This window comes from Diabrotica virgifera, chromosome 9 (assembly GCF_917563875.1).
Source record: "Diabrotica virgifera virgifera chromosome 9, PGI_DIABVI_V3a".
Taxonomy (NCBI): Eukaryota; Metazoa; Arthropoda; class Insecta; order Coleoptera; family Chrysomelidae; genus Diabrotica; species Diabrotica virgifera.
In genome coordinates, this window is record NC_065451.1 from 19,101,250 (window position 1) to 19,128,950 (window position 27,701).

Here is a 27,701-nt window from a genome sequence, read left to right on the forward strand (position 1 = left end):
TATTTATTTTCCTTCATATTTTTGACAAAATATATAGTCATAACCAAGAATAAACCCATTATTTTTAAAAGCTAAATAAATAAGCTTCAGGTAAGCGCCCAGACTAATATACAGGGTGTCCCCGAAAATAGTGCGTTCCCTTAAGGTGTGGATATAATACACAATGTAGAACAAAAAAGTCCTATAACATTTTTTTTCTAAAGTTAACCGTTTCCAAAAAAATACATTGTTCTCCATATAAGCGAACTTTTATTTTCATAAAATTAACTAATCTGACATCACTGTACAAGAACTGTTTGTGACTTAGGTTGTTGACACCACAAATGTAGGTCAGGCAGTTAGACACCTGCAAAATAATTATACCACCCTATGTGTGAAAATCTAACAAAACAAGAATTTGTTTGTTTTGTTGAGAAGGAAGACAGGGTTCAATGTAAATACTAAAGGCCCATGGGGCAACTATTTTTGAATTTTGACTGTGTCTATCTTTAGATTTTGTATACATAGTTGTCAGATTTCAATTTGGATTATATTTTGGATTTGCTGCCTTTTTCTATAAATAACAAACGAGAGAGATAGATTAAAGTGTTTTCTACAAAGCAAAAACGTTATCCAAGACATACGCAGTTACATATTTATAACTGACAGAGTGAGACGGCGATACAATTGTTCAACGTAGTTATATTAATTTAGTAGAAAATTTAAACTCTCACTTGACTATTTCTGTACTTCTAATGTCATTCTTAGAAAAACATTCAACATCAGTAGAGATAATAATTGTATAAACTACTATTCGAGTAATCGTGCTGGTCAACTATAATCGGACTGATTGGATTTCTGTCATTTTGACAGTGAAACTGGGTTAGGTTCGGTAGAGTTTATAAATTTTAATAATCAGTCGTATTTACTTGAATAAACTCAGTTCTTGTAAAAGCTATTTTGATATTATACGCTGTGAGCTCGTACGTAGAGGGGATATTTAAAAAATAGCGAGCGCCAGTAGTGACAAGTCTGTAAACGTTTACTGGAAATTTGACATAAATGTCAAAGTGATTAATTTAAAATTAAAAATAAAAACATTAATTATAAAAAATATTAGTTGGTCAAAGCTGTGGTATATATTTTTACCTTAAATATACTTACGTTTTAAATACTGAATTTAAGTTTTTTTAATGTTCCGTAATATGTAATTATAAATTAATCTAATAATCTTAGCGCCATCTACACGATAATTGTGAAAGTATCCGAAGTAAGAAATTAATATTTCATCAATAAAACTTCAAAATGATTAGCAAAATCTTAAAAAAATCGCTTACAATTTAATTACTTTTTGCGGTGTAAATATTAAGCGATAACAATTAAATAATAAATTTAAAAATTACCGGTGAAAGTTGCATTACTAATCCGCTAGGAGCGACACCAGCGAAGCTCAGAGCGTATATTGTATTTTTGGTTTGGTAAGTACATATTTATTTAATTAAAATAAGTCAATAAAATGTGTAAGTAGTCATCTGTCAATATGGTTAACTTCTGTCTATGAGTTTGTCAAACGGTCAAACGTGTACATATTACTCTGACTTTTCAATCATAGTGTATAAAATTCTCGGTTTCATAATCAGTTAAAGTGGACTTTAAATTTTAAGTTGGTACCTTTATCAATGCAATTCATATGGGTAATGTCAACGTTAAAGTGAACTTTAGTTGATTATGAAACCGGGTTACAGATTAGTATATTTTTAAAGAATGTACATTTATTTGCAGATAATGTCTGGAAAATGATCTGGATACCAAAATGATCTGAATTCATTAAGTTTACTTTCATTTACAGTCCCTGCTCAATTTATTAGACTCGCCCTAGAAATATCAGTTTTTTTTTTAATTTCAAGCACCTTTAAAGTGATACAGAACTGCTAAATGGGTGAAATAACACTTAATAATGGTGCTATTTACACAATTAAGTTAAACATGGTGAAATGTTTTTGTTGAATTGTGAAAACTTAACAGATGGCAATAGAGTGTGCTCACAGTGTGCAGTGACTCGACTTTTCCATTTTAGCTTTTTAGTTTTAACTAGTGATTGGTGTTTAATATTTTTGTAAAATTTGGAGTGCTGAGTGTTGATATTGTTCTATGTCTATATTAATGTAAGTTTTTAATTTGTTTAATTTATTTTAAGATATTAATAGAACCAGAATGTTTCTATTTAGGGTTTTGACTCAACTTTCGAACTAAGGATTAAGATACACCACATTTTTTTGCTATTCCTCTTTGACAACATGTGATATTTTCTAATAGAGCAGTAACAGAAGAGATTTGCTCAACAGAAAAATCTTTACAGTCACCCATATGAAAAAATTCCAATTGAAGATATTCCGTCTTTTAGAAATTAACATATTTATATCTTAAAATAAATTAAACAAATTAAAAACTAACATTAATATAGAAACAATATAACACTCACCACTGCAAATTTTACGAAAATTGAACACCAATCACAAATTTAACAAAAAACTAAAGTTGAAAAAAGTCAAGGCATTGCGGCCTTTTAGCCCATTATATTGCCATCTGTCAAGTTTTCACAATTCAAACAAAAAGTTTCACCATTTTTAACTTAATTATGTAGCATGATTATTATGTAATTGTTATTTAACCCATTCAGCAGTTCCGTATGACTTTGAACATACTCTTAAGGTGTTTCAAATTAAAATAACTGATATTTCTAGGGTGAGTCTAATAAATTGAGCAGAAACTGTAAGTCACTTAATGCAGCTGACATAAACGACATTTTTGAAATTCCTGTTACTATTTACGTCCGGCAACTTTAACATGGAGAAATTCATATTCTATATTTTGCTTACTCATTATTTGTGTATTATTAATCTTTATCAAATAATTAATTACGGTAGTAAAAGTAACATTTATTACCAATAAATATATACGTATTATCAGAAAAAGAATAACATCACAAAAAATTTTTGACACATTTACGTAGCGAAAAATCGTACGGTGGGGTAGTAGTCACATCCGTTTTTTTACAGTATTAACTTAGTTTAGACGTTGTTTTGACTAGAAATTTTTGATTTGATTCGTATGCATATCATCGATGGCGCATGGGTATTCTTTCATTTTTCCTACTGTATTTAATATTGTCACTGATTGTCACGGTCTGACTGACAATATGCTGACAATATTCTATTCGACTGAGTGCGTTGTAACAAAGATAGATTTGGAAAATATTACCACGGACATGGTGTCCATTTTTTCGAATCCTGAAAAAACTAATAAATACTTTTAAAAAATTTAAACGCAGAATGAACGACTAAATTATTACCGAGCACCGAAAGTCCCTTAGAACAAATAAAAAGTTTATTTTGAATGAGATACTTGAAATTAAAAATCACACTAAATTTTCTCTTAGTTTTTCACTTCTGTAACTTATTAAAATAAACATTATAGAAGTTCTCAGGGACTTTCGGCCCTCACTAATAACGTAAGCTTTCATTCTGAGTTTAAATTTTTCAAAAATACTTATGAGTTTTCTCAGGATTCGAAAAAATGAATCCCCATTTGAATAGCATTGCAGCCGAAAATACGTACCCATCCTCTTAATATAGAAGTTAATAAATTATCTATAAACACAACCTGACAACAGTGCTGTAGTTAAAACTCAATTTTATCATCTCTCATAATTTAGTGCCTGCAATTCAGATACTCTACTATAAATTTACCATGTTTTGTCAGAAATAATAAAAATATCAAAATTCAGTACACGTTACAATCAGTCTCGAATGTTCTTCTTTTAATGTAATCATCAAATTTGTCTTCAATTTCAGGAGTCATATGATTTTTCCAATCCCCTACTTCACCCTTTCGAATAAAGTGATAACCCGCTTTTTCAAAATATTTCTTTCCTCCTTTTTTATCTAAAAGTACCTCACAATTACAAGCCCTATTTTCTTTCATATTCGAAAACTGAAGAAAGTTGTTGAGAGACTCTACGTCATCGTCAGTCACATCTTTTTCCAAAAATTTGGCAATTTTTCTTATGGCTGCTCGACTGTCCTTCTTCATTTGCTCGTATTGGATGAAGAGAACGTTTTCGTCCTGCCGTTTTTTCCAAAACTCAGACACGTGGTCGAAGAAATCTCCGTAGATGACAGACCCGTTGAGGAATAGCTCACAGAATGTTTCGAAAGTTACGTTAAAGCCGTGTAAAAGTTTGACGTGGTAGTAGAATGAAACGCAGGTGTCGTTTGGATTCCTCGTACAGTATATTATCTGAAACAATGTAATAATGATCAGTTTATTCAAATCATAAATAAGAGACGATATATAAAAACACACCAATGAGAATGGAGAATTGCTTAATTAACTGTGCCAGTACCTAGATAAAACATGTGATATACAAAAAGCGACATGGATTATGCCTGGTGGTACAATAGTGTAGGAAACACAGGTTGAACCTGGCAAAATGGACACAAGTCCGGTTTTATTTTTTTTCTGGTATATCAAGGGGTGCTTAAAAAAATGCTTTGGCCGGCTCCAGTTTTTATTTTTTTTTTCGTCACCTATTCATTTTATTGATAACGTACTTATGGAAAATAAAAGAACATACTGTCTGCTACACATTACGACCCATGTATATTTTATTTTCTTTGCACCCTAAAGCCACAGTAGTGGCCCAAAATCAATTTTTGATTATTTTCTTTATTAATTCTCATCATTTTTGGGGTAGTTCCGGGGAAAATATGGGGGTGCATTATACAAATTTGTAAATAACACGAGTACATGGATAATCGCTGAAAGTTTTTTTACTCTAGCATAGGCGGTTCAGATGGTATAAAAAGGGGTTTTTGAAGATATTCTTCTTTAGGTGCGATTCGATTGAGGGTAAAATTGTACATAAATCTGCGCGCCTGCGCACACAGACAGTATGTAGTTCCTTGCTAATCTTTCAAGATAGGTATTTATGTATCTGTATCCGTGCAAATAAGTCATTAAAAGAATATATTAGTGTTTTTAGTAAATGTATTATTTATTATAATTCTTGTGTTTTTGGATTTGTGTTTCTCTGTAGTAAAATAATAACATATTATGTAGGCATAACATTTTTACACTATGTCTCGCCGTGTTGTGTAATTATATCCGAAACTTACATGTCAATTAGAAGGACCTCCTGGTGTAGTTGGTAGGGCGTTAGCTCCGTGATTGGAATGACGCGGGTTCGAATCCTGGGCGATTCATTTTTTTTTTATTTTTGGTTGTTTTAATAAATTTTTTTTGAAAGTGGTAGATAAGAAAGTTAGTTTAATTTTTAAATAAAATACAAATAACCTGTTAAGTATATTTACTTCGTTGAAATTACCTATATAATAGAAGAATATCTTCTTACGTGCGTACAAACTACACACACATTCTTTTTTTAAATATAACACCCTGTAATTAAAACATTTGCAATTGTCCTTAAATGAAACTTATACCAAAAAATCAGCCACTTATTTGTGATTAATTGCCGCAGGGTTTCTTCTTAATTTTCATTACAGTTACGAAAAAATAGATTTTTTTAAAACATCTTTTTTAAAATATAATATATTTGTCAACTTTGGGGCGCCATCCCCGCTAAACGGTGGGTGATAGACATATGCTGTCGGGAAATAAATAGTAGTAAATATAGTCCTGTTCATTTTGCTATTGAGTAAATTTTTTGCAAAACGTGCAGGAAGGGCTACGTTTCGCCAAAACCACAAATTACCCTCTTTAAAGGGATGAAAAGGGGGGTCCCAGAGCGAAATTTTTAAGAAGAAGTTAGTCTCATAATAAGCACCCCTTCATATACCCAAAAAATAAAACCGGACTTGTGTCCATTTTGCAAGGTTCAACCTCTGTTTCCTACACTACAACCGTTAAAATCAAATTGATCATGTCTCGATAAAAACAAAAGAGCCACAACAAGTATGCAAGATGTTAAGAGTCGAAGAGTAGCATCTTGCATATCTGATCCTGTCCTAGTACAGATAGAATATCTTCTTATTCTTCTTTTGTGTAGACATGACTCTGTATTGTCGCTCTATTGTTTTCGTGGTCTTCCCACTGATCGTCTTCCTATTGGGGAACGGTCTCTCGCTGTCCTTACTACTCTATTTCTTGTCATTCGGCTTATGTGGTCATTCCATTCTATTCTTCTGTTTCTTACCCAATTATTAATGTTGTCCATTTTGTATCTCCGTCGTATATCTGTACTTCTATCCCATAGTGTCTTACCATCGATTTTTTTAAGTGTAACTGGAGAAGAATTCGAACAAGTGAGGCAGTTTAGATAATATTTGACTTGTCTGCTAAACGATAGTTGGGACCCTGAGACTCGAATAAAGAGCAGAATAGACTCAAATCAGAAATTCTTTTTTGAAATTTCGTAAACTTCTGACGTGTAACGATTTGATACCTCGCCAAGCGATGAGCTGCTTTACCAGAGGCGACCGGAGGAGTGTCAGCGTTGGCGCATGGCGCCGCTGGGGTAAATCGAAGGAGTAGTGGCAGCAAGAGCATATTTAAGGCGAGCCAGGAGAATGATAAAATCAGTCATGGCTAGCGAATTGAACTAACCATGGCTCAACAGCTGATGCTAGCGAATTGAACTAGCATTAGCTGGCTTGGCAATAGATGCACCGTATGTGAGGTGGGACTATGCCTAGGCGGACGCCACAGTAGTGACGTGGAGTCTTGCCGTGACCGTTATCGCAGTGTGCGGTAGTAGCGAGGAATGATCTCCGGATCGGAATATAGGGCTATGTTGATTTAACGTAGCGAGATTGTTATTGTATATAAATATACTGTTTATATCGTATTATTTTAATGTTGCTATCATGATCGGATAACTGTAAGAAAGTTTAATATTGTTTTTCCTTTGCAGAAGACGGAGTTGTGTTTTATTTTATTTGTTTTAAACTGTATATAATTATTTTTAATATATTTACTTTATTTTTAACTTGTGTTTTACTGAGTCTGTCGTCCTTAGAAGAACTACCCGTTACAGACGGATCGCAAATTGGATTTCAACCTGAGATACAAGATGTTAAATGTTACGTTTGGTCTGTTCTCTTATACGAAATGGAAGCATAGACGTTAAAGGATGACAGATCCATTAACAATCTTGCAGTTTTAGAAATGCGGTGCCTGTGCCGAATGCTTAAAATTTCATAGAAGGGCAGAGTCCTTCCAAAGAAGACTGCATATTTAGGGCACATAATATGAGGAGAACGATACACTTTTCAGTAACTAGTACTAGAAGGAAAAGATTGATTGACTAGATTGGAAAAGATTTAGGACTTTTAATGTCGTGTCTACCTACCTTAGGTTTTGTTTGTTCAAGTTCAACGGGAAGTAACTGCAATGGAAGATGACTCTTGATACATCTTGGAGAAGCCAGACTGTTCACATAGTCGACTGAATTCGTGAAGACATCTTTAAATTGATCTGTATATTCAAAAAGAGCAACAGACATCCTAAAATAAAAAAATTTACTTTGATATTCTTTGACAACAATTAAATATTAGTTTTAAAAAATAATGAAATAAATTTCCAAAATAATTCATATACGAAATAATCTACTTTTATAAAACGACATTAATTTGAATTTGAAGTCGATTTTGCCATTTGCGTTGGTATTGTAATGAGTTCTTTATTTTATTATATTTTTAACACTTCATTTTAATTGAGAACACTTATTTTATTATCTTTATTTCCACATAGTTATTATTTAATTCTATTTACTATTTACCATAATTAATAATTGATAACACACACTATAACATATAATTAATATATCAATTATTACAATTTATATTTTACGTTTTTAATACTCGACATTCAGATAACACCTGAACCTGAAGCTTGAACAATTCAACTTAAATATACTACAACCGTTGATTGATGGATATACTGGAAGATACGAAACTAAACCGGCGTTTATGTACGACATCATTAGTTTTAGAAATAGATGGCGCTACCAGTTTTTTAGGTGCGAGATTGAATTTACCTGATCCGTATTCAGGTAAATTTGGTGTTGATCTTTATTCACTGGTAGCCGGTGAGTTAGAGATTGGAATTCGGATATGCGCACAGATCCAAGGGTATTTACAGACTTTATTATTACGTTCGTTTTTATGAATGGATACCCTAATAGCACAAGGACGTCCAATGGACGTCCATTGGACGTCCTTCACGGACTTTAGGGACGTCCTTTGGACGTCCGTTTTCGTCCGAGGAACGTCCTTTATACGTCCTATTTTGGTCCAAATGTCGCGCTACCGAACGTCCATTGGACGTCCATCTAAGGTCCGAGGGGACGTATATTGGAACTTAATCGGACGCAAATTGGACCTTAATCGGACGTCCTAGGGGACGTAAATTGGACCTTAATCGGACGTAAATTGGACCTTAATCGGACATAAATTGGACGTCCTAGGGGACGTAAATTGGACCTTAATCGGACGTAAATTGGACCTTAATCGGACGTAAATTGGACCTTAATCGGACATAAATTGGACCTTAATAGGACGTAAATTTGACCTTAATCGGACGTAAATTGGACCTTAATCGGACGTAAATTGGACCTTAATCGGACGTAAATTGGACCTTAATCGGACGTAAATTGGACTTTAATCGGACGTAAATGGGACCTTAAGCGGACGTAAATTGTACCTTAATCGGACGTAAATTGGACCTTAATCGGACGTCCTAGGGGACGTGAATTGGACCTTAATCGGACGTCCTAGGGGACGTGAATTGGACCTTAACAGGACGTCCAATTTTGGTCCAAAGGCCAAGTTGTTAAACGTCCAATGGAGGTCCACCTAACGTCGGAGGGGACGTTCGGTGGACGTCATTTGGGCATTCATAGGATGTCCCAGTTTGGTCCAATGTCTTGCTGCTGAACATCCATCTAACGTCCTGGAAGGTCATTCGGTGGACGTCTAGCGACGATATTTAGACCTGTGGAGAATGTATTGTGGGAAATAAAAAATATATTTTTTAAGGAACTTATATTTCATCTTATATCAAATTACAATTATTGGATATTACAGTATTTACATTAAATTACAATACACTTCTCCAAGAAATTAACGCACCACCTTAAATATGGGGTATATTTGATGTCTCGTATTTCCTAAACCTGTTGTCCCATCTAAGTGATGTTTTTATAATATTATAGCCTAGGCTATAGGTTACCTCCTTAAGCTTGTCATGCTGTAATATATGTATATTATATCATATCGCTCTCTATAGTAATGTGATATAATATATATTACAGTATAGCTCCCTGTGCATGACAAGCATAAGGAGGTAACATATTCTAGGGCCTAGGCTAGAATATTATAAAAAAAATCACTTAGATGCAACAACAGGTTTAGGAAATTCGAGACATCAAAAATGCCCAATTTTTAAGGTGGTGCGTAATGGGCTGTATATACAGGTCATAAATTAAATCACATTATTCTGGGACCAAAAATAGTTCAAATGAACCTAACTTACCTTGTACAAATATGCACATAAAAAGTTACAGCCCTTTGAAATTACAAAATGAAAATGGATTTTTTCGATTATATCGAAAACTATTAGCGATTTTTTATTGAAAATGGACATGTGACATGTGGCATTATTATGGCAGGAATATCTTAAAGAAAAATTATGGTGAAATTTGTGCACCCCATAAAAATTTTATGGGGGTTTTGATCCCTTAAATCCTCCCAAACTTTTGTGTATGTTCCAATTCAATTTTATTATTGTGGTACCATTAGTTAAATTCAATATTTTTGTTTCTTAGTATTTTTCAGATAAGGCAGTTTTTATCGAGTTGCGACTTCTTTTTTAATATGTCCACGTAAAAATTTTATGGGGGTTTTGTTCCTTTAAACCCCCCAAATGTTGTATGTTCCAATTAAACTATTACTGAGGTACCATTAGTTAAACAGAGTGTTTTCAAAACTTTTTTGCCTCTTTGTATTTTTTCGATAAGGCACGTTTTATCGAGTCTGGCTTCTTTTTTAATATGGTTCAAAATATACCTAAAAATGTAAAGCATAAATAAGTTTGCATATTATTACCAAGTCTCCATAATCGTACTTAACCATATACAAATATGTGGTGGATTTGACAAATATTCACAATATTTCGATAAAAATTGACTTTTCGAAAAAGCAATAAGAGGCAAAAAAGTTTTTAAAACGTTGTTTAAATGGTAGGTACTACAATAATAATTAAATTGAAACGTGCACAAAAGCACATTGTTTTCGATACATTGGAAAAAATCACTTTTCATTTTGTAACTTCAAATGAGTGATAAAGGCACAGAGACTTAGATCACGAGGTCACATTGAAAGGATGCCAAAAACGAGGACTCCGAAAAGGGTACTAAACTACACTATAGCTTCAAGAAAGAGAAGAGGAAGACCGGAAAATAGATGGAAGCAAGAGGTCGAAAAAGATTTGGAAAGAATGGTGTTACAGGGTCAGAAAAGAAAAATGAATAAGAGGAAGGAATGGAGAAAAATCACATATCAAGCCAGAGAAGATCTCAGTACATAAAGAAACGTGAAAATGAAGAAAAAACAAACTTTTCAAGCCATGGGCCTCTAAGGCCCTTGGTGCTATTAATATATAACTTCAAAGGGCTGTAACTTTTCTTTTGTGCACATTTGTACTAAGGTAAGTTAGGTCCAATCAAACTATTTTTGGTCCCAGGATATGTGATTAAATTTATGACCTGTATTTTTGTTACACCCTGTATATATATATAAAGGTTATATTTGGTTCTTGGGACATCAAAGTATATTTTTTAGACATTCCCTGGATATAGTGACTGATGTGACATACCTCCGATTTGTTTTTTCATGAGTTTTGTAAGAGAGACTAAAAACTTTTTTATGGTTACCTCCTGTTTTCATATATTTTTTGACATGTTTTGTAGTAAATTCAACTATCTATTTACTACAAGACATGTCAAAATTTACATGTGAAAGCAGGAGATGATCCTAAAAATGGTTTTTCGTCTCCTACAAAATTCATGAAAAATCAGATAGGAGAATTTGTACATTACAATTCTCTGATGTTTGGGAAAAAGGGCTTAAGTCAGAAATGCACATCGATAATGTTTTGATGATTTCTGGACCAGAAAAATCGGCTCTTTTTATTGGTACATACAGTTTACGTCTACAACAGTTTTTTGCTGGTCCAGAAATCATCAAAACATTAGCAATGTGCAATTCTGACTTACGCCCTTTTTGCCAAACATAAAAAAAGCAATCTGGTCATAACTGACCAATGAGCAATTTTAATTTAACCTAAATTACTAATGTTTCTTAAAATGAAGAGCTTACCCGATAGCGTCTCTTATCTAATCTAACAAGATCGTGCACTATTCTAACATACACAGCCACATCACGCACTATGCTCTGCTTTTCACTATCACCTATCACTCAAACTAGTTCAAAAGGCTTTGTCCTCTTCAATCTTCTAGTTTGCCCAGTAGTATCGAGGAGGATTTCCTCAATATTCTTGTACTTATTTAAGTTGTTTGTCGGGATTCCTGCTATCTTCTTGATGATTATATCCAGGTTCCATTCCTAGGTATTAATATTTGTTTATAAAGTAATAACTTATTATGCATGGACAATGTTGTTTCTTCCAATTAGCCAATACACTTTTTATATCATTATTTTGGTTATATCTGGTTTTTTGTAGACCACTTTCAGCTGATTCTAAAAAAAATTAAAATGAACGGTAATTTTTCTATTCTTTACAATTAAAAATCAAAATATTTACAGGTAATACATGCATAAATGATTCGTTTCATAAAGAAAATTGAAAACGGATTTTATAATACTTACATAATTGTTTAAGAGATCCAGCCATAGCCAAAACTAGCATACTAAACAGTACAGTTGAGTACAGCAAAAAAAGCCACTAATTTCCATTTTTCACCCCCTTATCGATGCATTTTTTTCCAATCAAAATTTTTACTAAATTTTTAGGTTATCTTATGATGAAAATGAAATAATTGATGACTTGATGACCAATGACCACGCGACGCTACATAGATACTCGCGCGGCAAATTTGAAAATGAACGCAAATTGAATAGTAAATGGCCTCTCTTTAGAGTATGGAAAATTTTACCCCTCCAGGAGGACATTGTACTCTTTTCATAGAATATCTTGTGGTAACTTTCCAGCCATAATTTAATCAGATGTTCACGGAATAGAACTTTGATAGTAGAATTCCTGGAATGTTTTGTTGTTAGGGGAAACTTTTATTTTATTTATTCTTGAATATTTCCTGTTGTTAAACATTGTAACCAATAATTTACAAATAAGATTTTCATTACATTACATGAAATCAAAACATGTTTTGGATATTAAACTATATAGTTTTATAATTGTAATAATTTAATATACAATTTTGAATTAAGATTTAATCTTTCGATCTAATCGATTTAAACTACAGTGAAACTTGTGTTACCGGCCCCCTGCCAACACCGGCCACCTGTACTAACGGCCAGTTTAAAAATTCCCCACACTAATTACAGTAAAACCTGTCAGTAACGGCCGCTAAAAATGAAAAAGCTATTGGCCGATATAGAAAGGTGACCGGTATTGCCAGTTTTTGTAGTCTAGATATAATTGGTTTGGGGAATTTTTAAACTGGCCGTTAGTACAGGTGGCCAGTAACACAGGTTGTACTGTATATCTAGGCTACAAAAACTGGCAATAACGACCACTTTTCTATATCGGCCAATAGTTCTTTCATTTTAGTGGCCGTTAGTGACAGGTTTGACTGTATTTCATTAACGTAAAGTTAACGCAAGTTAATATTTTATTGAATTATTTTGCTATTTGATCTCGTAATTGGTATAATGTGTCCAATATAAGCGTTCATAAAACGTCCGTATTTCGTCCAGTATGGACGTCCAAAGTCGGACGTCCAAAGGACGTCCATATTTATTCCGTCCGAAGGACGTCCATATTTATTCCTTCCGAAGGACGTCCAACATGGGACGTCCGTTTATAGTCCATGGACGTTAGGACCAAAAATGGACCTATTTTGGACGTCCAAATGACGTCGTGTGCTATTAGGGAATTGTCCGTATTTCGTCCAGTATATATACGTCCATATTTGTTCCATCCGAAGGACGTCCAACGTCGGACGTCCATTTTTATTCCGTCCGAAGAATGTCCAACGTCGGACGTCCAAAGGACGTCCATATTTATTCCTTCCGAAGGACGTCCAACGTCGGACGTCCATATTTATTCCTTCCGAAGGACGTCCAACGTCGGACGTCCAAAGGACGTCCATTTTTATTCCGTCCGAAGGACGTCCAACGTCGGACGTCCAAAGGACGTCCATATTTATTCCTTCCGAAGGACGTCCAACGTCGGACGTCCAAAGGACGTCCATTTTTATTCCGTCCGAAGGACGTCCAACGTCGGACGTCCAAAGGACGTCCATATTTATTCCTTCCGAAGGACGTCCAACATGGGACGTCCAAAGGACGTCCATTTATAGTCCATGGACGTTAGGACCAAAAATGGACCTATTTTGGACGTCCATTGGACGTCGTGTGCTATTAGGGTAGTAACTATAGTATGATGTCCTTATTCTTTCAGTATAGATAATAATAAAACTTATCTAAGAACTATTTTTAAGTTCATATAATTATTATTTATAGATTTGATTTTATAATTAAATACAAGTATTTATAGTAATTAAAACAAAAAAATATTTATTTCTTTTCATGCATGTAAAGGTCATGTTTCTCATAAATCAAAAGTACAGCCGTTATAATGAAATTCCTTTTTTTTGATAATTTTTTTTTATTTAGAATTTATTTCAACCTCAGAGGGTTATAACATTGAACTGTATTTACATGAAATGTGAAAGCGAATCAAAAAGTTAAGGGGATGGGTACGAACTTTCGGCTTCAATGCTATTTAAATGGGATTAATTTTTTTCGAATCCTGAGAAAACTAATAAGTAATTTTGAAAAATTTAAACGCAGGGCCGAAAGTTCCTAAAGACTTCTATAATGTTTATTTTAATATGTTACAGGGGTGAAAAACTAAGAGAAAATTTATTGTGTTTTTAATTTCAAATATATCATTCAAAAGAAACTTTTTATTAATTCTAAGGGACTTTCGGCCCTCGGTAATAAAGTAATCTTTCATTCTGCGTTTAAATTGTTTAAAAATACTTATTAGTTTTCTCAGGATTCGAAAAAAATGAATGCACTTAAATAGCATTGGAGCCGAAAGTTTGCGCATATCCCCTTAAAGGTCATGTTTTTTATGTCAAATATAACCGTCATAATGAAATCTCGATTTTTTAATAATTCACATATATGTAATTTACATAATATGCTATTAGTCCGGTAAATGAACAAGAGTTAAGGCGATACCGTGTAATTTTCAGGGACAACTCCGAATTGCATGAAAATTTAAATGTAAGTTCTAGACTTTTGCTAAGAAAATTTTTTTCGAAAAAATATTTACTTTTCGAGTTATTTGCGAAAAACCGTCTGAAAACGTAGTTTTTTTTGTCGAAAAACATTTTCAATCGCGAATAACTAGAAAGTATTGACCTAAAACACTCTACAGAACGAAAGTTGCTTATAATCAGTCAATTTATCCATTACAGGACTTATTTTAAACACGCGTTTTTTCACCCCCGAGAAGGGATGACTGTCACCCTCCAAGTAAAAGCAACCAACGGCACAAATTCAACTTTGAAGTGGAGGGTAAGTAGAACCTAAATCCATAAGTTTCATGCAATTCGGTGTTGCCCCTGAAAATTACACTCCAAAACTGTCATTCACTGGACTATATGCAAATTAAATTGAAATTAACCCATATTTAGCCGAAAAATATTATCAAAATCCTGATTTTGGAATATCTTAATTATCTAGAGAAGGGGATTGAATAAATTCGGAGAAATTGGGTAGTAAAATTTCCCCACAAATTTGAGAGGACTTAATTAGATGAAGGTTTCGAAATATTTATTTTTCCATGCATCATTTAAAGATTTATTTGTTTATCTTTGACAAAAGATTCATCCTTGGTTGGTTCAATTGTAAATTTCAGGAAAATATCTAGGTACCCAAAATTCCAGAACCAAGAAGTCTATAATAGAACAAAAATCAAATTAAGATTATTGTTTCGAAAAATAAAGAGATTATCTATCTATTGTATCAAATACCTAACTGGTTTTTCCCAGCGATGCAAGAAGACACCAGTAAATTAAAATTGTAAATAGAGAAACCCGAAAGTTATTTAAAAAGCATTATATACCGGTAAAAAATGTGTCATTATTTTAGATTATAATTGTCACAAAATAGTAAAGACTCATTCCTCTGCTTGTTTTGAAATAGCCATGAAATTATGACTTATTTTTTTTTTATTTTCATTAAGGCTCTTCTAATGAGGCTGCAATTTTTCTATTGTTAAAAGATGATACCAAGAATTCAAAGATGCAGTCAAAATGGGATATTTCGAAATACATACATACTGTTACTAAGAAAAAAATGTAAAGTAAGTGGTAAAACGCACCACTGCAAAGATATGGGTTAATTTAAACACAAAACAAAATTTGTAATAATTTACTCACGGTTTTTGCTCCGAATTTAAAGAACCGCTTGGATAGACATGAAATTTGTCATACGGATAGCTAACATGTCAAAGAAATAAAGTGATATTGTACCGATGTGTATCTTTGCCCTGGTGTGTGAGTACCACCCCTTCTCGTGGGGGTCAATCAATACTTACAAAATAAGTCCGAAAGTGTATAAACTGACTAATTGTAAGCAACTTGTGTTATATAAAGTTCTTTCACTAAGTCAACACTTTTCGAGTTATTTGCGAATGAATATGTTCATTTTTCAACAAAAAAACATATTTTTAGATAGTTTTTCGCAATTAACACAAAAAGTTTATCGAACTTAGTTTATCGAACAAAGTTTAAAAAATATATAACGCCATCATTTAAAATGATCAGCAATACGCTAGCGACTGCTGCGTTAAAATTTTGAATACGGGCCACGATGGGGCCACGTAAAATAAATGTCAGTTCTCGGCTAGTTCAACAGATTTACGCTAGGCTCGCCACTATACGGGCAGATTTTAAAGCGAACAAAATAATACATAGGCTTTCGTATCTTCCCCTCTATATTTATCAATCAACGCTACAACCCTATGTTTTCCAATATTTTAGACCGGGCCTAGAACAAATAGAATACCTACAATCTAACTAAGATAGGCTGGCGCCTTGCGTCTGAAAAGGGTCATAACTAGTTCTCGCAGTGTTCCCAGATGACTTTTTTGAGGATCAGGAGGTGTCGCCACGAACGATCAGGAGATTTCAGGAGACTCGCTCGCCTCAAAAATTGGTAGAATTCTGTAGTTTCAGTCTTTACGTTTATAGATAGGCAACTAGATGTCGCCACGAAAAATCAGTAGAATCAGTTGGTGGAGTATTTTTACGTTTATAGGTAGGCATGCAACTCTATAAAATCTGTAAGGGACGGCTGTGGCAACGCTAGATGGCGGCTAAAGCATAAAAATAAAAAAAAATTAAATAGGATAAAATTCTGAAAAATTCAAACTCCATACAAAACCGTTCTTGAATCGTTACGCGCATGCGCAATGACGAATAATGCTGCGCAGTAACACATTTTTCGTTACTGCGCATCCCCGTAATCATTCAAGAACGGTTTTGTATCGAGTTGGAACAAAACCAGATGATTTTCAGAATTTCATCACTTCATCAGGAGGTTTAAGGACGCCATCAGTAGATCAGTAGGCGAGGGTCGCCATCAGTAGGTCTCCTGAAATTTCAGGAGGTCTGAGAACACTGAGTTCTCGGCTCGTTCGGTTCGTCTCCGGAATCATCTAGAGTTTGTCAGGACCGGCCTCAGAGGCGGCTTTACCTATTGTGCAGGGTGTGCGGTGCACACGGGCGCCGAGATGTTGGGGCGCCAAGCGCCAAAGAGCGGGTCCTGGGTCCTTTACTTTGTTTCAACATAAAATTATAAAATATGAAATTTATCTGCGTCTCCATATGCTTTTTTTTCCTTGAATCCTTCCTTGCATAATCAATTGGAGCAAGTTGTATCTCTCTCCACGTGTAATATGACCGAGATATTCCAATTTTCTTGTTTTGATGGAATTTAAGATTTCCATTTCTTTTTTCAGCTTTCTCAGAACCTCTTTGTTAGTGACGTGTTCTGTCCACGATATTTTCAGAATTCTTCTGTACACCCACAGCTCAAATGGTTCTAGTTTTTCATTGATGCAGCATTCAAGGTCCAGCTTCATTTTAAATTACTTGTATACAAATAAATAATTACATTATTACATTCAGTGTTCCCAAATTTGTTCACTGCTCTTAGAATTTACCTCACATTGCCAGAGACAGTAGCGCACAGTGAAAGATCATTTTCTAAATTAAAAATAATTCAAAATTATCTAAGGTCAACATTGTCTTAGTCGATTGACAAATTTATCACTAGTAAGTATTGAACATGAAATAAAAATCAAAGTAAGTGATATTATTTCAAGATTTTGCTAATTCAAAAGCACGAAAAGTATCTGTTGTATAATAATTATAATTATTATATGTTGTAGTAAGTGCCTATGTGCGTCCTTTAATATTTATTAATTAGTTTTTTTTTTAAATAATCACAAAGTTGTTCTTTTTTATTCATCTAACAAATTCCTTCCTAAAAGTACTATTTACTCGTGTACTCAAACCTGTCAAATTTCCTCAACCAATTTTCCTCTATACCTCATAGATAAAAAAGTTTATTTTTAATTAAATATTTTTAACAGATTTGGGTAGGTTGTTCTGACGCCGTGAATACTTATTGGCTCCCGACATAATTTAATATTGCACTATTTGCATCTGGATTTTTGTTTACATTATAAGCGTACCTAATACCCTCTAATACTCTATGTACTATTAGTACAGGTACTAGGTATTATAGGTACCTATTCGACTATTCCATTTTGACTGCGCGTCAAGCGAAGGGCGCCAGGGCATCGATTGCACACGGGCGCTACATGGGCTAGAGCCGCCTCTGACCGGCCTATGTAATATTGGGAATCGTAAACAGTATGAAAAATATTACAATTGAAATAAAACTTACTCTATTAAAGGAGCTCGAAGCTGCTGAACAGTCGATTGAGCTTTTTGAAAATCCAGGTTATTATTTAGCAACCATATCATTTCCTGGCACCACGTTGAACCTGATCCATAAAAACAATTAATTAATACAAACTATATTATTAGTAAAGATAACAGAAGGCCAACTAGACGTCAACGAAATCCCCGTAGAAAGAGTGACGAACTACAAGTACCTTGGCACCTCAATAAATGAAAAATAGTCTACTTCGATCCCAACAACCAATAGATAAGAACACGCATCGAAAAAAAACTAGATCCACCTTCAACAGGATGGAGGCCTTCTTCAAGACTCAACCTTGAACCTCTCGCTTGGTAAAAAAAGTAAGAATACTGCGATGCTACGTCTTCTCTATCCTTTTTTTGTGGTGTTGAATCGTTTACCTTGAACGAAGATATGTACAGAAAATTGGAAGCATTTGAGATGTAGTTATATCGTAGACTAGGACTTAAAATCTCGTGGAATGACCAAGTCAAATAAGAAGGTAATCAAATGTTTCGAAAACTAATGACTTTATCGTTATGAATGAAGAGTATATTATTTACATGAAAAGGATTGGAGAATCGAAAAATTGCGCTAAAACAGTAATTCTTCCAGTGGGGTAGAATTTAGAAAGGGTCAACCATTTACTGTCTCCTGTCGTACGCCTCTGGTAGTAGCCAGTGGCGTACTGAGCATGGTTCCGCGGAACCAGGGCCCGGCCCACTTTAATGCGCTTTTTGCTTCTTTTATTTCTAATTTGATGGGGACATTTTGAACTACACAAATACACACATAGGAAATGTAACTGCTTAATAGATTTTAATTTTTGTGTAGATACTTATAAATAAAAACAAAGAATACCTATTCCTCAAAAAACTTGAAAAAAAATTATTGAAATATAGCGAACCCTGTTGTAAGATTCCTTACACGTTTTACCTGCTTTCCAAAGCCCATGTTTCAACATTTGTAAAGACTAACCGATAGGGCCTGTCTACACGTGATAACTCAAACACTTGTATATTAGCAAGATTCATGAATAAGATGTAGGTAAACTACAAAGTTGTAAATATGCATTGCAAGTTTTATACGGCCATAAAACTAATCCCAATATAATAGACTCGATACTCGTGTTTATTGAACCGTCGACCGTCATCATTTAGTCTGTACTTTTATAGAGGTAGGTAATTCTTAAAAATTCAAATTAAATTCTAAATATAGACAATAGTGGTAAGGATAAAAAACAAGACACTATACATATACACTAATTTCTTTGTAAGAGAATCTCGTCGTTTGATAAAAGATATAGACCCCACTGTTATCCAGGGGTTCTTTTGATATATTTTTTAAGAGCTTAATCTCCCTAGATGTTTGTTTTACCGTTTAAGAGGTTTTGTCTCCTTACTGCTTCACAAATTACTTTACTTATTGTTTATAAGATACGTAAGATTCGTTGGTTCAAAGTGCCTATTTTTGAAAAGGCTGTAGTCAAATGGGCTTAAACGAGTAACTAATCATGAGTGTATGCAAAATTTGAACAGACATATCTTATAACCATTTTTGGCTTCAGGAAAACAAAAAGTCCAAAATATTCACAATAGCAAAACCTATATTTTTTTATACTAGTTAAGATTTTTGGTATCACCAATAATTAATAAAGTTATTTTGAAAAGACAAAACTTTTTCACAATAATTATAAATTTTTTTAATTTAAAACCAAATTGTTTTCAAAAATGAGCACTTTGAAGGGGTAAAATTTACATATCATGATATAAGCAATATTACATAAGTCAAATAAGTTGTGAAGCGGTAAACGATTAATTTCATTTGGGATGCTAATTAGGGGGTGATTTTTAATATTTGTTTACCAAAAAAGTGTCCAACTTTATTTTGAGCGTTACATAGTTAATATTGATGATAGAAACTAAAAATTGACATTAAAAAAGTTGTGATGACTTTTTCTCGAAAATTGATTCATTTTTAGTTATTTCACGTTGAAATATTCTATTTGGAATTTGACGAATAAGAACCTACATTTCATGACCTACTGGGTTTAAAGACTTCGTATATACACCATATTTTTCACTTTTTTTATAAGCTATATTTTTACTAAGAATATTTTTTTCGATAACATACCTACCTTTGAGGTTATTTGCGAAAAACCGTCTCAAAACGCGTTTTTTTTTTAAAAGTGTTTGAAAAAAAAGTTTGAAAAAGTGTTTGAAAAACGTGTTTTGACTTAGTGAAAAAACTCTATAGAAATTAAAAGTTGCTTAGAATTAGTCAGTTTATCCAATTCCGGACTTATCTTGAACGTATGTTTTTCACCCGAGAAGGGGTAAAACATACCTAGGGCAGAAGCGCACATCGGCACAATAGGTATCACTTTTTTTTTGTTTGACATATTAGCTATGGGTATGCCAAATTTCATTTCAATCCGAGCAGTTCTTTAAAATGTACAGCAAAAACCGTGAGTAAATGGACTATAAATTAGCTTGAGTTTTTATGATATATTTTATGATATAATATGATGATTTATATTTAATGTTTTGGGCGGGGGCCCGCATCCCAACTGGAACCCGGGCCCGCTGATCTATCAGTACGCTACTGATAGTAGCCATAAACATTTACTTAACGTAATTTAGTCGGATATACAGTATCTATAGTCTGTTCGCTAAACTCAGACGCAACTGGCTACATACTTTAGTCGATAATTTTTTTGTTTTTTGCCAATTTTGCAAAAATTGACGAAATTACTAACTATTTAGTGATTATTAACGATTTAGTAATTATTTTTTGCCAATTTTACTAAAATTGGCAAAATTACCGACTAAAATATCTAGAAAATTGCGTCTGAGTTTAGCGAACAGACTATACCTACATTTTCTGCCAAGTATGACAAGGAAACAAGGATATAGCAAATAGTTTTAAAGCACTGGGTAAAAATAGTTATTAAATTTTTAAATAAAACACCCTGTAACTCAGTAACGAGCCACATTTTATTTAAGTGATTTAGGTTAAATCTTAATGTTAATATTAACTTATGTTTAACTTATTATTAATTTCTAAAACCATAAAATGAAAACTAATCTAAAAAACGACATAAAAACTACGTTTTTTATATCACCTATTTAAAACGTGATAAAAATGACGTCAGTTATGGTGGGACATATTCACGTGACTTTTGACGTCGAAAAAACGTGACAAACTGACGCGGTTTGGTGATAATTATGACGTCTTTTTAACGTTTTGTAAACGTTAGATATTTGGTTGCCTGGGTTTTGAGGTCTAGAATCTACAACTCAGATATTGGACATTCTTAATTAATCACCCTTTATATTAAATTATAACTATTTTAAATATTTACCTGTTCTTGGATAACTAATCAACCAGACATCATCCTTCCTAACTGGAGCGCTCAAAATTTGCGGAGCATAATTTTCGAAAAACGCCGGCAACAAGCACTTGCCGGGATTAAATTCCCAAAGAGCATGCTTTATCCCCAAATGCTTGTCAGTTATTTCTCCGCATTTTCCTTCTAACGGCTTTTTCGTGATCACTTTCATAGTTAAGGTAATTGCACTCAACTGAACTGTCGATAGATGCATAGTGTATGTGCATTTCTATTTGCAATTACTTTCACTGAATTTCTTAGTTCAGTTAGATTAAGAAAGTGGTTTGTAGTGATTTAAACAAGAATAAAAAAAACCGTTAAACGCGGTAAAAATGAGTGGCAAACACAATATTTCAGCTACAAAAGAGCTGATATGAATATTACGTAGCGCAAAAATGTATTTTCATTTTGATAGAAAAGAAAATTTTAATTGCATTTTGAAATATTTTTCCATGTTGCTAAATTTGATGTAAAACCGTTGTAAAACTCACCACAAAAGAGTACCTTTGATAAAGTTTGCAGTTTGAGGCTCTTTTGTGGAGCGTTTTACTTCAAATTTAGCAAATATGGAAAAATTTTACAAAATAAAAATAGTATAATTTTATTTTCCATCAAAATGAAAATACATTTTTGCGACATGTAATATTGATATCAGCTCTTTTGTAGTTGGAATATTGTGTTCGCCACTCATTTTTTCTTAAATGAATAATTTTTTCTTAACTAATTAGGTTATACTTATTTTAGGGCTTTTAGTAACACTGATAATGGATTTTTTAATCCGAAAACGTTATGTGATTTAATGTAACCCTTATTTAGGTAATTTTACATATACCTTTTACAAATGATCTCGTATTTTTGTGATTTATGGTAGGTATACAGCCAGCTACAGGAATTTTATTTTCCTCGTGGATTTTTAGATTTTTTTTTCTAATCGGAATAAATAAAAACTAAAAATATTGGGATGGCTGGCAAATGAACTCGGATTTCCCGATCAAGTTTAGCGTCGTAACCACTAGACTCTTTTGTCGATAATAGTTAAGTGGACTATAATTTTGGAGCTCGATAACTTGTAACGGTTCAACCAATTTTGATCACTAAACACGCGTTTTAAAAGGTACTAACAAGTAGTATGTGATACACACAAGGTTAAATATGATATCCAAAGATATTATATGATTTAATGAGCTTGAAAAACCGTTTTTCCGATATTAAGTGGATTTGATCATACTTATGAGAACTACTTCTAACTTTAAAATTCGAATTTTCCCAGATATGAGGTAGATATACAACTTTAGACGTGTCTGGAAAAGCCCAAAATTTTACATATAAAGAAAGACTCCACTAAAGCTTTCAAATTCACTTTGAAAAATTGAAATCGCCCAAGTAGCAAAGACTAGGGAATTTTTTAAGGGGGACAGCTCCGAGCAAAAAGTGAATCTGCAAGTTCAAAATCACAACGCGTCTCAAAAGTTGCATTTTCTGTTTCCTGTCATCCCATTTTTATCTTTACACCGATTTACTTTTTACTCTACACGCTGAGGGGCTACTCCGACCTCCATAACTTTAAAAAATTTCCTAGGCCCTCCTAGTGGACCAATTTCAATTTTTGAAGTTATACTTCTTTAGGCGCTTTTGGGACTAAATGTATATGTGCGCGAATTCATCAAAATTCTTGGTCCTGGGCGCAGCTGAAGTGTTATATGTGCTCTGATTGGGTAATTACAATGACCTGTCAATAATTGTTCAATATGTCGGTTATAGGTAAACAAATGTTGTGTATATTAGTTTTTATTGTTGTGAGGACATAAACAAAAGCAAGTTTATAGTTGTAGTGACTTTTTAAATAGTTTTTAAAAGTAAGAGCTACGTAATTGTAAATGTTTCAGTATTGTAATAAAAAATTAGATAGGAACCTACTTAGAAAATGTAAAATGTAGGTAAGTATCTACCTTCTAGGTAATGCTTTGATTTACATAATTTGATTACCAACAAAATTTCTACCCATCTTCATCTACACTTGAGAGCAAAAAATCGACTCACTCGCTGAATTGTACACTTTAGATTTTAGATGTCTCGAATTTCCTAAATCTGTTGTCCGATTAGATTGATTTTTTTAGTGTGTTATAGACTTACTATTTAAGAAAATCGATGTAATGATATTATTATTAGACAGGAAAATGTCATTTTATACCGGGTGTAACAATCATACTTTGTTTTTTTCTTCGCAACACCCTGTGGAATATTCTAGCATATATAAAATATTTAAATTAAAACTCAATTGTAGCCTTAGACTTTCTTAACATTTTGTTTTTTGATTTATTGGCTTATGTTGGATAATAAAAAAGTTAAGTGGGTACGTTAACATCTAGCGATGTTTTTCATCAATAAATCCTCATTTTCTGCTTAATTTAATAAACAAGCCTAAAGTAGGCTATGAGAAATTAACAATTTAATGGATGTCAAATTGCTAACAGTCAAAAAGTATCTGGCTTGTTGTGAAAATTAGTAATAGATTTATTATTATAGCGAAGTACATGGCTACCATAATATCGGCTCCTTATATTATTAACAATTTTTTCTAATGCACTATAATGCAAGACCTCACATTCACGAACTGTAACCGAATATTTACAACAGGTAAATCTTCAGACTTTGAAATGGCCATCGCATAGTCCAGATCTGAACAGGATCGAACGTTCGTGGGACATAATTGGCAGAAGACTAGGACAGCGTTTGCCACCTCCTAGAACTTAGAACCTTACAAGAGGTAGAATCAGTAGCTCTCGAGATTTGGAATGATATTGAATTAAGACCAAATAGCATACCTCATTTGTAATATAAAAGTACATACCTATCTCTTTTATTATCGAACATAAGCGAATGAATCAAAAAACAAAATGTTAAGAAAGCCTAAGGCTACAACTGAGTTTTAATTTAAATATTTTATATATGCTAGAATATTCCACAGGGTGTTCCGAACTTAAAAAAAACACAGTATGATTGTTACACCCGGTATAAAATGACATTTACTCGTCTAGCAACAATATTATTACATCGGTTTTCTTAAATAATAAGGCTATTACATACTAAAAAATCACTCAAATCGGACAAGTTTAGGAAATTCGAGACATCTAACGTGAACAATTCAGCGAGTGAGTCGATTTTTGTGCTCTCATGTTGTGTAATATATTGTTTTCTTACTCTATGTTTTGTTGTATTTTAATATTTTAATTACTCAAAAATCAAACTAATTCGATTAAATTCAGAACTGTCACAAAGTTTAAAACGTTCAGTTGGTCTATCTACCCACATGACAGGCGTGGCTAAATGCTAAGGCGCTTTGATTTCAAACCAAATCACTCTAATATACGCGGGTTCGATCCCGATGCAATTTTTTCTTTTTTTTATATACATTTTATGAGTTTAATATTTAAACAAAATATAAATAAACTGTTTAAAGTAGCAATATTAATTTCGTTGAAATCATATAATAGAAGTAGGTATAACTTCAAACGTGCGTACAAAGTACACACACATTCTTTTTTTAAAGTGCGTTTGAAAGTTTGAGCCTTTCTTTATATGTAAAAAAATTTGACTATTTAGAGCCCTTACTGCTTATTTTAGGCCCACCATAATTTTGCAAATATGCCATTTTTTGCGGACTCTATTAAACCGATCCTAACGAAATTAGGCACATATTTCAGTCGTATTATACAGTTTTTCTACAAGGAATATGAAGGCTGTAAGTTATGCCTAAGGGCTCGAAAAATGTTAAAGGAAATTAAATCAATCAAAACAATCAATTATTAAATTAAAGACTAAGTTTTCAATATAATAGCACATAAAATAATACCAAAAATATTACTCTACATCCCACCAGACTGAAAACAATGGGAACCTTCTCTGGTTACACCTCCGAGGCTTCTACAATTTGCAAGCCATGCGGATGCTGAGACTAAGGAAGATGAGGGAACTTTACAATTTATAATTCACGTCCCATCTGCTCAGCGCGGTAAAGTTTCAACGATAACTTAAATGGTTTAAACTTAAGTTTGTTATTAAATCGTGACTTAAATGTTTAATTTGTTAATAAATGATTGTTTATAAATATATGTTAATAAATGTATTAGTTTATATGTTGTTTCAGTTTTGACACAGTAAATATAATATAAAAAGTGAAAATTCTATGTATGTTATATATGTTGCATTGAGGATATTGTAATTCTATTCATTTTAACGAGCCTTCCATTTGGTTTTACTTAAATGGAAAAATTGCAATACTAACAATGCCCATACGAATAATTGAATTGATCTGCCAAATAATGTTGTAAGCGCCACATGGTTTGTTTTTGAGAAGTCAAAGAAAAAGTTTTAATATTGTGATAATGGTGAGTTTATACATTTAAAGGGTTAGTAATACAGTTTTTAAATACAAAATACATACTGTATTACTCACTTTTAAAATGTATAAACTCACCATTATCACAATATTAAAACTTTTTCTTTAACTTCTCAAAAACAAACCATGTGGCACTTACAACGTTATTCGGCGGACCCATTCAATTATTGTGTATTTCTAAAACCATAAAATGAAAAATAAATCTAAAAAACGACGCAAAATCGACGTAAAAACTACTTTTTTCATATCACGTATTTAAAACGTGATAAAAATGACGTGAATTATGCTGGGACATATTCACGTGATTTTCGACGTCGAAAAAACGTGATAAAATGACGTCGTTTGGTGATAATTATGACATTTTTTCAACGTTTTGTAAACGTTATTTGGTTGCCTGGGGAGAATGGTTCCAACAAGAAACTGAAATTGGTTATTCATTTTTTAATTAAATTTTCAATTTCTAGCTAGTCAAATCTCTCAAGTTATGAGCGCAAAGAGCAAAAATTTTCGATTTTTTTCAGATTTTGTTAAATAAAAAATTAAGCACAACTGGGGCATATCGTTATTATTGATACAGGGTACATACATCCTGACGTAACTCAAGCAAAAAATAGACTCCTATGGGAATTGTTCAATTCAAAACAGATCCAGCGTGCACTGTATTTGCTATTGTACTAAAATGAAAAATTAACTTTGAAAAAATAAATATCTATATTTATAAAGATTATAATCCAGATGTCATTTTATGATGGAATTTAATTTTTGAGTTTCCTAAGTGAGTTCTAATTTGTAACTAGAACAAATTTTTTATCTAAATCGCAAATGTTTGAGTTTTGTTCTTGTTTGTGCTACTTATACCTCGCAGTATACTACTACTCCATTAAAGTAATTGACTTCCTTTTGAAATCGAGATATTTATATATACATATACATCCGTAAAACATACACTTCAACAGATCACGCGAACAACGCCAAACAAAAAAATCGACCTCTATGATATCGATTACAGAGACCTTTAATAATTCTTGTAGTATAAAACATTAAAGAAACTCCACACAACTAGAATCTCGTTTAAGAATTGATTCAGTCGTTTATTAGTCTATTATAATCACGAAATAGTCAGTTCTCCATGCGAAGAGGTCTGTAAAAAGTGAATAATAGATGTCAGTTACAGTTATTGGCAAATATAGTAAGTTAAAAAAACCTTTACCAGTTAAAAATCTTTTAGTAGTGGTGGTATTGTTATGTTCCATTAATTTTCAAGATGTAAAATAGTTGTAAGTGAGAATAACAAAAAATGTCGGCTCAATAACAGTAGTAGCTACAACAATAAGTTACTTTTTCTGTTCTGTTTAGTGGATGAATCTTTAACTTGGTCTGAAATAACTATGGCGTCTGATCGGCCTATGCAGGAGCGGTACGGCAAGGGATAAGGGCATGCGGCTTGGTGATACTCCTCTATAGATCCCTACCGAAGGGCGTTGACGCCTAAGAATGGTGTATATATATTATCTTTAACTTTAAGATACTTCTTCGTTTTGTATTGACATAACTCTCTCTGTTTTGTCAATATGCCTCTAGTAAGTTGTCGTTCCGTCGCTTTCGTGGTCTTCCCATTGATCGTCTTCCTATTGGGGAACCATCTCTCGCTGTCCTGACTGTCCTATTTGTTATTCGGCTTATGTGGTCATTCCATTCTATTCTT

At 33.0% G+C, this 27,701-nt stretch overlaps 1 protein-coding gene across 1 annotated transcript; it reads right to left on the reverse strand.

The window, feature by feature from the left end:
* Positions 1-70: 70 nt before the first annotated feature.
* Positions 71-21,769, reverse strand: LOC114331410 (sulfotransferase 1 family member D1-like). The gene is made up of 4 exons (XM_028280993.2): positions 21,571-21,769; positions 18,189-18,288; positions 7,349-7,502; positions 71-4,278 (listed from the first exon to the last, which is right to left on the reverse strand). Exons 1-4 carry the CDS (start codon positions 21,767-21,769, stop codon positions 3,763-3,765), a joined length of 969 nt encoding a protein of 322 aa, XP_028136794.1. The 3' UTR covers positions 71-3,762.
* Positions 21,770-27,701: the final 5,932 nt, after the last annotated feature.

Coding starts and splice junctions, on each gene's coding strand:
- LOC114331410 (XM_028280993.2), bottom strand. CDS start 21,769: ATGAAAGTGATCACGAAAAAGCCGTTAGAAGGAAAATGCGGAGAAATA. Junction 7,503..18,188: donor CTTCGAGCTCCTTTAATAGA/GTAAGTTTTATT, acceptor TTTTTATTTTAG/GATGTCTGTTGCTCTTTTTG. Junction 4,279..7,348: donor TTGAACAAACAAAACCTAAG/GTAGGTAGACAC, acceptor ACATTGTTTCAG/ATAATATACTGTACGAGGAA.